General features: G+C 37.7%; 1 protein-coding gene across 1 annotated transcript; it reads right to left on the bottom strand.

Annotated features, from left to right (window-relative positions):
• Positions 1-3651: 3651 nt before the first annotated feature.
• On the bottom strand, positions 3652-11358 carry LOC141386309 (uncharacterized). The gene is made up of 9 exons (XM_073954321.1): positions 11161-11358; positions 9126-9728; positions 7970-8149; positions 7685-7782; positions 7538-7588; positions 6475-6856; positions 6220-6396; positions 5997-6126; positions 3652-5904 (listed from the first exon to the last, which is right to left on the bottom strand). Exons 1-9 carry the CDS (start codon positions 11318-11320, stop codon positions 5895-5897), a joined length of 1791 nt encoding a protein of 596 aa, XP_073810422.1. The 5' UTR covers positions 11321-11358; the 3' UTR covers positions 3652-5894.
• Positions 11359-12594: the final 1236 nt, after the last annotated feature.

Below are 12594 nucleotides of genomic sequence, written 5' to 3'. Positions count from 1 at the left end.
TTCTTCATTTACCTGCCTGTCGTTAAGAAACACGGGCCGAGTTATCGCTGCGTTTGATCTGAGCGCTAAAAGATGAATTAGATGCTCTTTTGTACGTTTTATGAGTCTTTGTGTTTATGTAAGAATATTCAGCAGTAGACAAAGGTGACTGATCCATTATTCATCCCCGGACCAAGGCAGCTCTGGCAGTCTGAAAAGAGGCTGACATTTGAGCTTTTTCACCAACATCTGCAAAATTATATCCTTTCCATTGTGAGTCAATGAGGGGCAGTCAGAGCCCATAAAAGAATCAAATTTGGCCTGTCACTTTCATAAGCGCAAAAGTATCCAAGCGTAACCCTCATTCAGTACAAACGGAACAGAGACAGAGCTTTTGTCTTTCATCAAGTGCTATTTAGTCTAATGGGGATTACCACCAGATCTCAAGAATTGCTTAAACATAGTCTTCTTATAATCAAGCGTGAATATAAAGAACACAGTGACATGTTTAAACATGAGCGAAATCAAATCAAGAACTAAGTCAAGCTAAGGTGTTTCTATGCATTTCCTAGATTATCTGGTGTTGCTAGGTTGCGGTTTAAAGTTTAATGTCCATGTGATATTCAAATTTACAAAATGTTTATTTCACTACCCCACAATGATATTCTTTAGATGAACGATTAATCTGTGCATTTAGTCTGTCCATTTTCTTCTGTGTTTGGACTGGCAGTCCTTCTCTAGTGATGTCAGTTTCAGGGCTTCAGCAACAATATTCTTAACCATGCTCCCCTTACTTTTAGTTTGCTACAAAAAAAATGAGGTGCAAAAGAAAGCCCCACCCCCTACTTAAAATATCGTTTCAGTTGGAAGTGAATTAGGGGTGACATGGTGGCTCAGTGGTTAGCACTGTCACCTCACAGCAAGAAGGTCAATGGTTCAATGGTTCAAGTCCTAGCTGGGTCTCCCTAACCCTCTTCACTTTCCTCAGCGAGACCACTGCGCCCCCACCCCCCGCTCTTCACTTTCATTCGTGACACCACCACAAACCCTCGGCCCCAAGCTCTTCACTTCCGTTCGCGACACCTCTTCCTCCTCTGATAACATGCCAGATCTGTTACCCTGATCTGTTCCGGGACCTCGCAATTTACAAATTAAGCACTGATATTGAGTGTAAATATTTGTAATTCTGACTTTGAAAGAGTCAGTGCCTCACCAGCCACAAACCTCACCGCACGTCACGCGGAACTCATGTCATATCACAAGGGACAGAAACAAAAGGTAGCCTACAATCCTTGCAGGAGCTACAGTTTTATCTGTTATCTCTCTCTATTGCAAACCTGCCAACATTCGGATCGGATTCGGACGGGAGTGTTGGCAGGTATGCTCTATTGGTAGTACCCAATTTAAACTTTAGATTTTGGAAACCAAACCTAAATTTTGTGGGAACAGTCCGGATGGGTAGAAAATGATTCTAAGCGGGCAGCAGGTGAACAAAGGCTGAATATTCAGCGGGAGCAGTCGGGTGCGGAATAATACCTGGCGGTAGCGGGCAGGAGACGGACTAAAAAAAAAATCAGTCCCGCACAGATCTCCATGGCCACAGATTTGGAGGTGCTGATTTTTTTTTATTCTATCATCCATTCATTCATTTTCTTTTTGGCTTGCCAACTGAAATAACAACTGACTTAGCCAAGGCTCAAACTAGCGACCTTCTTGCTGCAAGGCAACAGCGCTATCCACTGTGCCACCATGTCACCCTTTTAAATTGTAATCTCAATGTTTTTTTTATTATTATTAAATAATTAAGCATTTGGATTAATTCCATGTAGCATGGGTGAGACCTTTTATCAAAAACTTTGACAAATTGTACAAACCCCAAACTTGAACAATAATTTATGTCCCACAAAGCATTGTTTTCAATCAGATGAAATTAAATACACTGTCTATCCTGACAGCTTGGCTGTGACAAGCATTATTCTTACTGTAAAGACTTTGTAAGCTTGAATAGAAATGGAAGTGACACTTGCCCTTGTGTAAAGCCACTATATGTTGAATATTTTCTACAGAAGCCATTCATCACTGTCTGACAATCCATGTACACTCAACATAGCAGGGATTTGATTTGTTTTACACAATTAAAACTTTTCAGACAGCACAAAGCGGCTCAATTAAGTGACATTTAACATTTTCTGTCTCTCTGTACTGTTCTCTTCAGTTCTCTAGGCTTTGTCCTTATGTAAATGTGTCCTAAACGTCAGTCTTTCTCAAAATGTCAAAGTCGCCTCAGTTCTTGCACAAAAGAACAACCTGCCTCCTTCTGCATGAGCCTCAGCCAGTGATTAAATCTCCCACAATGCCTTGCTGTCCCTGAGGATTGTGAGTCTTTGGAAGCGTTTGGTGCGAGTCATTGTTTGCCATAATAAGGTGGAGGTGTTGGGGAACAGATGTGAGGCTTTGCCACACCTGCACCGCAGCCCTGTGGGTTGAAATAGTACAGTGCCAACATCTCGAGCAATGCAAACAATGCTAAAGGTAGGAACAATCCGATGACATTTTTATCACAATCCAGATATTCTTGCTTACAGTACAAAGAAATAAAAGAAACAGCAGAAAAGACACTAAGCCAGGAATTTTAAATGCCAATGAATATTGAGTTTGGATGGAGATGGAGCAGAAATACTGTGCTTTTTGTCATTGCTGAAATAACATGATGTGAGGAGAAGTAAAGAGAAACATCTGAACATCCATCACATTATTTTGCCATTTTTCAAATAAATAAATAAATAAGTTAATAAATCCACCCACTTCTCTTGAGTTTCAGCTTGTTTGCTGGGCAGATTCCTCCTGCATCTGTTGCCATCTCAGCCCTGGAATAACACAGACAATGGGGACCAAACAATCGAGGAATTACCAGAGGGAAGGTTTGGTTTAATTGTGCCAAGTTATGTATTTATTTTTTTACAGGGAATATATTAGCCTAAAGGTTATCTGTAAGCGAGTATGCTCCAAAACAATGACAGAACTCCTATTTAGAATATAGCTGCGTTCAAAACTAATAACATCTCACTTCCGCTATGTGGATTATAACGATGTCACCTGGCGCTTGAGCTTCTCGTCAGATTTTTAGTCCAATCAAATCCTCTATAAAGTGCCACCCTCCTTTTATGAAAATGATCCTGAAAAGGATGGGTGTAAATTGTCTCAGAAATGCATTCGAGACGGATTTAGGGACTGTTTACATATAGTCGTTTTTTCGGATAACTGAACCAGTGATCTGTGAGGCGTCAGCGTTAACTACTGAGCCACCATGCGGCCATTTTCATTTTCGGTTTGTTTATTTATTTATTTATTTATTTATTTATTTATTTTTGCTTTGTTGTTTCATTCCACTTTTGACCAGCCATTATTCGTTAAATTATTAAATTAAAGTGTAAAATTAATTTTAAATAGCAACATTAACAAAAGAGACACATATCAAGCACATGCACCTCTCTGAATGAAAAGTAGTTAGAGAAAATAGGCTATAGCAATAACTGTTATAGCAATTATTTTATTTAGAATACTTTTTGATTGTTTATACTTATTTAAACTCTTTATTACAGTTTAACCTGTACAACCTAAATAGATGTAGATGCTGTCACTTGTTCAAACGAAATAGAAATTTTCAAGTTTGATTCGTCATAATTTTTATTCAATTCAATTCATCTTTATTTCTATAGCGCTTTTACAATGTAGATTGTGCCAAAGCAGCTTAACAGACGATTATAGTAAATTGAATCTGTATCAGTCCAGTTGTCAGAGTTAAGGTTAATTCAGTTCAGTTCAGTTTTGTTTAATTTTGACAACTGAAAGTCGAAACGCTGAAGAGCAAATCCATCAATGTGCAGCTCTTAGTCCCAAACCAAGCAAGCCAGTGGCGACAGTAGCGAGAAACAAAACTTCACCAATTGACGAAAGTGAAGGAAACAAACTTCAAGAGAAAACAGGCTTTGTTGGGCACAACCTTTTCCGAAGGCTGGAGAACTACTATAACTGAAGCCTTGAGTTTTGAGATCTTAAAGAGCAGGTTGGATTGTAGCGAGACTGGTTGTGGAGGTTGGTTAGATAAACAGGAGCTAGATTATTTAAAGCTTTATAGGTAAGAAGCAATATTTTATAATCAATACAGAACTTAACAGGCAGCCAGTGTAAGGAGAAGGCACATGCACACATTGGGCTGAACCTGTGCAGTGCACATGCCCTTTTTAGTCTTGGATAGAAAGTGCCCTTCCAAAATGATTTACTATGAGATTCTTCTGTTTTTCACAAAAGAAGGAAAATGAAATTTTTTTCACAAAATTTTGGAAAATGCAGGAAACCTGTAACTATTAACTTCCATTGTATTTGCTTTCCTACTATGAACATCAGTGGTTACAGATTTTCAGATTTCTTTAAAGTATCTTCTTTAGTGTTCAACAGAAGAAAAAAACTCATAGGTTAGGAAACACTTGAGTAAATAGTTTAGGGAGAACTCTCTCTTTAATTGAGTAAAAAGTCATTTAGAAAAGTCACAGAAATGATTATCAGAGCTTCAGTTTGATTCACATGATTTTATTTGAATTATTAACAATATATAAAAGCAATTCATTACAAAACAATTATGAACACTTAATTATAAAACAATCCCTTTCCCTTGTGACAGAACACCAGATTCATTGATGAGGTAGAAAATAGTTGAGCAGATCTTTGATGACACTTTAGAGGAGAAAACTGTGACAGCACTGGACTTCCTAATGGAGTTTTAGCATTAATTCAGTTCAATTCATCTTCATTTCTACAGCGCTTTTACAATGTGGATCGTGTCAAAGCAGCTTAACATAGAAGTAAATTGAAACTGTGCCAGTCCAGTTTTCAGAGTTGAAGTTCAGTTCAGTTCAGTTCAGTGTGGTTTAATTGTCACTGCTGAAAGTCCAAACACTAAAGAGCAAATCCATCGATGCGCAGCTCCACAAGTCCCAAACCAAGCAAGCCAGCGGCGACAGTGGCGAGGAACAAAACTTCACCAATTGACTAAAGTGAAGGAAAAAAACCTCGAGAGAAACCAGGCTCAGTTGGGCACGACCATTTCTCCTCTGGCCAAACATCTTGTGCAGAGCTGCAGTCCAGGCACCATTAATTACCATTATTGTCATTAATTACTCGCCTCATGTCCTTAGTTCAAATTCATGTTTACTTCATATTGAGAACACAAATGAAAACTTTAGATGAAATCTGAGAGCTCTCTGACCCTCAAACCGCACGTTCATAAGAGCACAGTGCACTGTATGTGTGTAGCACTGCTGACGTTTAACCCAGAGGCCTGCGCGACTTCCTCTCATTTAAACAAAGCGTGGGCACATCTGAGGTAAACATCAGCAGTGCGACACACATACAGCGCAGGACAGAGCTCTCATGGTTTGATGAAGTTTTCTGGGATTTAAACATTTCTTCATTCTTGTGGTTTATGGAGGATCAGAGAGTTCTCGCAGTTCATCTCAAATATTTTCACTAGTTTTCTGAAGATGAAGAAAGCTGTCAGGGGTTTGGAGCTACAGCTGTCATTTTTAAGTGAAACTTCTTTCATGCAGAAAGACAAAAATAATAAAACAGAAATACGACTTCAGAAGTTCTGTCCTGCACTGTATGTGTGTCACACTGCTGATGTTTAACCCAGAGGCCTGCGCGACTTCCTCTCATTTAAACAAAGCGTGGGCACATCTGAGGTAAACGTCAGCAGTGCGACACACATACAGCACAGGACAGAGCTCTCTTCAACACATCATGAACTGACACTGACTGTAAGGTCTTAGGGGTTTGGAATGACATGAGGGAGTAATTAATAACTTTAACAGTCTTGTGAAATGTCTGGAAATGGTGCTCTCCTCCTCCTCGCTTCTTTAGTTTTTTCTAAAAATGAAGAAAAACAATCAGAAATAAGACAAAGTTATTTAAACAGTAATATGAAAGGCTGTGAAATAAAACTCTGTGTGTTCCTCTACCTCCTCTTGTATAACTGCTTCACAGGATTTGGGGTCGTTGGATTGAACCAGCAGTGCTCTTCTACCTGGTGTAACTGTAGCCGTTTAGCTGGATTACGGATCAAACACTGGGAAATCAGGTCCACGCATGCTGAAAAGTGTCACAGAGAGTGTGAAATATGTCTGCATACTCAACATTCATGAACGTCTTTAAATCTCAGATTGTTCAGAGGTGTCTGCTTACCTGTGGATAACCTGGGGTGTATCTGAATTGCGCCAAACATTATTGACTGTCTGTTATTGAAGGCCAGTCGTCCATGCATTATTTCATACAGCATAATGCCTATTGTCCAGACGTATGCCGGGTTAGCATGGAATACACGACACCTCAAAGCCTCAGGTGGCATGCCATGTCCAGCTCCTGTAAGAGAGACATTTCCAGAATTCAGTCATGAGACAATACTGTGAGCAAAGAAACTAACACAAAATTCCAACTCACCTCGATAGTCACTTTTGTTGAAAGGCTTTTGGGTAATTGGCTGAGCACAACCAAAGTCGATCAATTTGAGCTCTAGTCGGGGTAGAGTCACCAGGATGTTCGCTGTGTGTATATCCCCATGGAAAACTCCACGCTCAGTGCAGAACATTATAGCTCGGATCAACTGACGCATTAACTGGCGTGCTTGGTTTTCCTCAATGTCCACTGTGTCTTTGATGTACTGAAGCAAGGTCTGGTATGACTCTGCGTACTCCAGAATGAGAACAAAGTTGTCCTCAACCTCAAGCCAGTTGTGTAATCTGATGATGTTTGGACATCGCGGAGCATTCATCAACCTAAGCATCATTGCCACTTCTGCAAGCACAGGTGTGGAATGACCATCCTAGAAAGAAAACAGATTTCAAAGACATTAACAAAGCAGAATGGCACAAAGTACAGTAACACATACTTCACTATGTGAATAATCACTCAGCTTCATGTTCTGACACATTTTTGCTTGCATTTGAGCATTCAGTCATGCAGTTTAAGCTAAAAGAGGACTCTACATGTGTGTGTTCTGTCTGTCTCTGAGGCTGAGCACATGCACACAACAGCACAAGAGCTCTTAAGCACTTCTGAATGACTTATATACACTCGAATAAATCAAGCACATCCCATGCTGCAAAAGTCCCGCTACTTGATTTCCCTGATTTCCAGCTTTGTGTAGAAATGAATGCAGACTGCTTTACTAGGGGCCGGGATATGAATCAATGATCATTTTAACCTCCATTAATGTTAAATTAATTTTAATTAAATCTACAGCCCGACATTCGTGTGTTCATAACTTGTCTCTGGGTTTATTTCTTCTGCTGAACACAAAAGAAGATATTTTGAAGAAAGTTGAAAACCAGTAAACATTGACCTCAAAAGTATTTTCTTTTTCTACAATAGAGGTCAGTGGCTACCTGTTTCCAACATATCTGCTTTTGAGTTCAGTTTAAAGTGGTCCAGACAGGTACAGGACAAGTGAAGGATGAGTAAATGCTCAGCACATTTTCACTGTTGTGTGAATTAATCAACTTACAACGTCCAGATAACGGTCCTGTTGACTCTTCACCATGCACTTCAGGGCAACCTGTGGAAAAACAAATTAAATTAAAGCCAACAAATTATTTATATTTATTAATCAGGAGGAAAATGTTGACTGAATTTTAAAAAAGTAGTTCTCTACCTTTACTCTTTTACTGCGTTTGTGAGATGCCACATACACCTGGCCAAAAGCTCCTTCTCCAATCAGGTCTCCGACTTCAAACTGAGTCAGATCGAGTCCTGAAAAACAGAAAAAAGCAAGGAGATTTACTTGGATTGTCTGGTATGAAACTGATCAAATATATGACTCCTGTCCTTTAAATCAGGACCTAATGCAATGATCTAAAAGCAGTAACTTCTATCAGAAATGCAGGAGTAAATTGATTAATAATCTATATTAATTATGAATTACAGAATGATGACTTACCCCGAGTGAGCCCAGAAGCCTCCTCAGGACCCTGGCCTGGCAGACATACTGACTCAAGGTCTGGCTCTGACTCTGGCTCAGGCTGTGGCGTAAAATGCAGGAAAGGGAGCTTTGCAGCCTTCCATGCTCTCTTAAAGAAAGCAGAGACTCTTTTCCCTTTCCTTCCTTTCTTGGGGTTTTCTAAAATGAAGAAAACAAACAGAAACATCTCCATGAACAAAGCTGCAGCTACAGTGCTCAGAACATTCATATATGCCAGGGGTGGCCAACCCTGTTCCTGGAGAGCCACCTTCCTGCAGATTTCAGTTGCTCCCCATATTAAACACACCTGAACCAATTAATTAGGACCTGAACACCACGTGATAATTACAGGCAGGTGTGTTTGACATGGGTTGCAACTGAAATCTGCAGGAAGGTGGCTCTCCAGGAACAGGGTTGGCCACCCCTGATATGGGTTGTTGCTAGAGCGGATACGTTTGCGGCCGGAAGTTAACGAAAATTATTTCTATTATTTATTAAATTTCTCATTTGTTGTATTTTATTAACGTCTACCCCCACCCCAACCCTAAACCCAACCGTTACAGTAATGTAAAAACTGCAGTTGTACCGAGTATTAGTTATGTTATCTATTAAATTACCCAATAAAATTTATTTTTTAACGCCTACCCCCACCCCAACCCTAAACCCAACCCTCACAGTACTGTAAAAATATTAATTATTGTTATACAGTGTCAAAAAAAATGCTACTTTATTAATGTGCATATTGCACTTCCGGCTGGCCGCATATCCGATCTAGACTTTACCCCTGATATATGCTTTACATTTATCCATTTCTCAGTGAATATGGGTAATATATAGTAATATACATTGATGCATTTGAACAAAACTAATTTAGTAAACAGATTTATTTATTAAAATAATATTTTAGTCACAGAATATTTTTAGAAATGGAAAGATATTAGAATATAGAATATTGTAAAGCAATAAATTTAAATGAGAGATTTGTGGGGGTGTACTCATATATGTTTAGCACTGTAATAATTAATACACAACCAACAGTACAACAAATGACACTGACTGATTTAGAAACTAAAAACAACAAAGAGTAAAAATAACAGATGGCAAAATAAAATGAACCAAATTCAGGATGACTCACCATCAGTCCCATCAATTTTAGAGGGGTCTTGAACAGACGGAGGCGACTCAGGACTGACCGAATCTGCATCCGTCATTTTCTTAATATTGGAGGGGCCCGGAACACTCAAGGGCTGAGGATCTTCACAGACCTGGACTGGCGGACGCATCTGCTCAGGGTCAACATGATCTGCGATGGTCGTTGGCTTGATCCTGGATGGTCCTGGAACAGCCAACGACTCGAGACTGTCGCAGACCTGGACTGGCGGACGCATCTGCTCAGTGTCAACATGACCTGTGAGGGCCGTTGAGGACTCAGGACGGGCCCGATCTGCATTCGGCACATCTGCTGTTTGCTTGATCCTGGAGGGGCCCGGAACACTCAACGGCTGAGGTTCTTCACAGACCTGGCCTGGCAGCAACACCGGCTCAGGGTCTGCATGTGCTGCGACGGTCCTGGAGGGACCTGGAACAGGCAGGTGCTCGAAATAGTCGTTATCTGACTGTGGTTCAAAGGGAACCACTCTGCTCTGGTCACAGCTAAGGAAAGGGCGCTTTGCAGCCTTCCATACTCTCTTAAAGAAAGCAGAGACTTTTTTCCCTTTCCTCCTTTTCTCTGGGTTTTCTGAAGTAAAGGAAATGAACAGGGAAACATTAGAAAACTCTTTAACCACAAGTTTAAAATAGACAAACTGCTGAAAATAAGACATATAAAAGACAATCACACAAAAGAAACATCAACAATAAATGTACAATTATAATAGAAAATGTTTGAAAACTACAATAACTACGTGGAATTGCGAATCATTTCTATGACGTAAAAGGACAAATACAACCTGACAAATAGTCGGTAAGTCATCCATTTTAGACATTAGGAAAAATCCTAGAAGCAACTGTTTTACAAAAATAAACATTTCACTCCTGCTCATACGAAATGCAAACTATTATAATAACTCATTTTTTGATTTTTCAAAGTTCTGAGTTATAGAATATTTTATTATAGTTATAGTTTGAGCTATTTAACAATCACCATCACAATGTTTAATCAAATTTATAAAGCCTTTTATTTTTTGTCAGTGGGTGCCACATCTACATCGACATTCTTCAATCAAGCACCACTTCTCCACCACAAAACAATTATAAAAACAAAATCCATATTTTTGCAGCTTTCCATTAGCAATCGTCAAACTCAAAGTGAACAATTTCTCACGCTCTGGATCTTCAGTTAAGAAATCTGTGAGTAAATTATAACTTAAAACATTTAGCAATCAGTCTTAGAATTCCAAATGAAAAGAGAAGTCTGGCTCCAGAACTTCAGTTAAAGAAACAGAGCTATACACATTTATTATTATGGAGGAAAAGTTGGGTTTATGTTTGTTAATTTAACTGTCTCCATGTTGTTTACCATGCTAATTTGAACATTGGGTGTGAAATAGCATGTAAGTCATGTAAGTAAGACTTCAAATCAACGTTACAACTGATTAATTGACAGTAAACAATGTTGTAGAATGATAGTAATTTGGCTGTTAATATGATTTCCCCATTTAGAATTTGAAACAATATTTCTGTTACTATATTTTTAAGAAGAAAGTCAGAATGTGTGAATATAAAACCAACTTTCCCTCAATTGTATTAATTTATCCCTGCTTAAACCAATAAAAGCCTTAAATATAATATTCTCACTCAGTTTGCTCAAATATAACAAATATTCCTCCACACCATCAAAAACTAAGAAAATTACTGCGTAGGTCTACACATAAAGTTTAAATTAAAGTAATATTAGAATGTTTTTTGTATCAGTAACGTTAGCGAGGCACAATTTCTGTTGAGTGGAAAGGAGAAACTTTAAAGCCAGAATGTCAATACATAAAATGGCAGCAGGCCTCAATCACAAAGTCAGAAAATATACAATATACACGAAATCATTACAATCACGAGAGGTTGAATATTTGCCTCTTAAGTCGGTAAGCTTCGTTATATGGCGATATATTATTATTTTTATAGTTTTTATTAAATAATAGGTGGGAATACACCGTTTTTGTAAACTCTCATCTCACCTGTTGGGCTTCTCGTCGTGGTACAAGGTGTAGGAGAAGCCATCGTGTCACTCTGATGATTATTGTTGACAAAGTCAGTCGTGATCTTTTTAACTCGATGAAAAAACACAGTTGACTTATTATTTTCCATTTGAGACGCAAAACAAGTCGCTAAAGTCATTAAATCACTGTTCACTGTACTCGTTCGTTTGTCACTCTGAGGAATTCTGTCGGCTATGACGTAACGGCCTTCTCCTCGTTCTATTTATTCGTCATGAGATTGCTTCTTCCAGACACTTACAGCTTCAAGATATTATTTGTTACTATGAAGGTAAAACTGATATATCAGAGAACCACATTATTAACTTTTTTATTTTGTATGGAAAATATTTTATTCACAAACAAAAATTCTCCAATTCGCAGCCTTCTTTTTCACATTTTTTAATTGAAATTGATGTTTTTATTAGCTAAATCTCTTAGACTAGTTAATAACAAGAAAAGTGATATATTCTTGGATTATTATGATAAATATTTTTGAAATATCAAGGATACATAAATCCTTGTTTCCTCTTGCTGTATCTGAGTTATGTATCTCTGTTTAAATAAATGTTTTTCTCTCTTTTGTTTCTCTTTTAATTAAATTGATAATAATAATAATTAATTATATATATATATATATATATATATATATATATATATATATATGTGTGTGTGTGTGTGTGTGTGTGTGTGTGTGTGTGTGTGTGTGTGTGTGTGTGTGTGTGTGTGTGTTTATATTATTTATCCTGATCTGTTATTATCAGTTTTTTGTGCAAAATTGGATTTTGTATCTTTGTTATTGAAGTCAGTAAAAAATTAAAAAATAAATAAAACAAATTTGTCATCAGTGAGGTGATATTTTACTAAAGCATATAAACATGTATTAAAGTTGTTTATCACAGTCAATATTAAGTGGACATTAGTGTTTTAAACATAAAAGATTGAATAAGAAATATGAAGGGTTGGGCTAAAATAGTCCATAAATTATCAGTCCACAAAAGAAAGAAAAAAATGTATTAGGATTTATTGGACAAATAACAAACTGGTAGGCACAAATAACCTCACTAGTCAGAAATTGGCCATCTGAATAATAAAACAATAACAATAATAATTAGAATAATGTCCTTCGTTTTTATGCTTCTCTTGTAAATTAGTAAAATTCTTCTTTGACATAAAATATAATCGCTAAAATATTATTATTATCAGTGGATTTTACTTATTATATAAAACTCTATTTAAAACGTATTGATTTATGGAGGCTTTTGGTGCTGGACACTTTTTTGCTTCTCGTTTTGTTAAACAATTCACGTCACGTCATGGTTAAAAAGTAGTACCAAAATGAAAAGTCAAATCCGGTCCACTTAAACCTGAACGACTTGTAATGACGTAATACTTTTTGATTGTTTATACTTATTT

The sequence above is a fragment of the Danio rerio genome, chromosome 1 (assembly GCF_049306965.1).
Source record: "Danio rerio strain Tuebingen ecotype United States chromosome 1, GRCz12tu, whole genome shotgun sequence".
NCBI classification, from domain to species: domain Eukaryota; kingdom Metazoa; phylum Chordata; class Actinopteri; order Cypriniformes; family Danionidae; genus Danio; species Danio rerio.
Note: the sequence above shows the minus strand (reverse complement) of the source record. Positions and strands in the feature narration are given on the sequence as shown.

Excerpts from the sequence above, each read along its gene's own strand:
- LOC141386309 (XM_073954321.1), bottom strand. The coding sequence starts at position 11,320 with ATGACTTTAGCGACTTGTTTTGCGTCTCAAATGGAAAATAATAAGTCA. Across the intron at positions 6,857-7,537 it reads AGGACCGTTATCTGGACGTT|GATGGTCATTCCACACCTGT; the intron begins GTAAGTTGATTA and ends TTTTCTTTCTAG. Across the intron at positions 6,397-6,474 it reads CAACAAAAGTGACTATCGAG|GAGCTGGACATGGCATGCCA; the intron begins GTGAGTTGGAAT and ends TCTCTCTTACAG.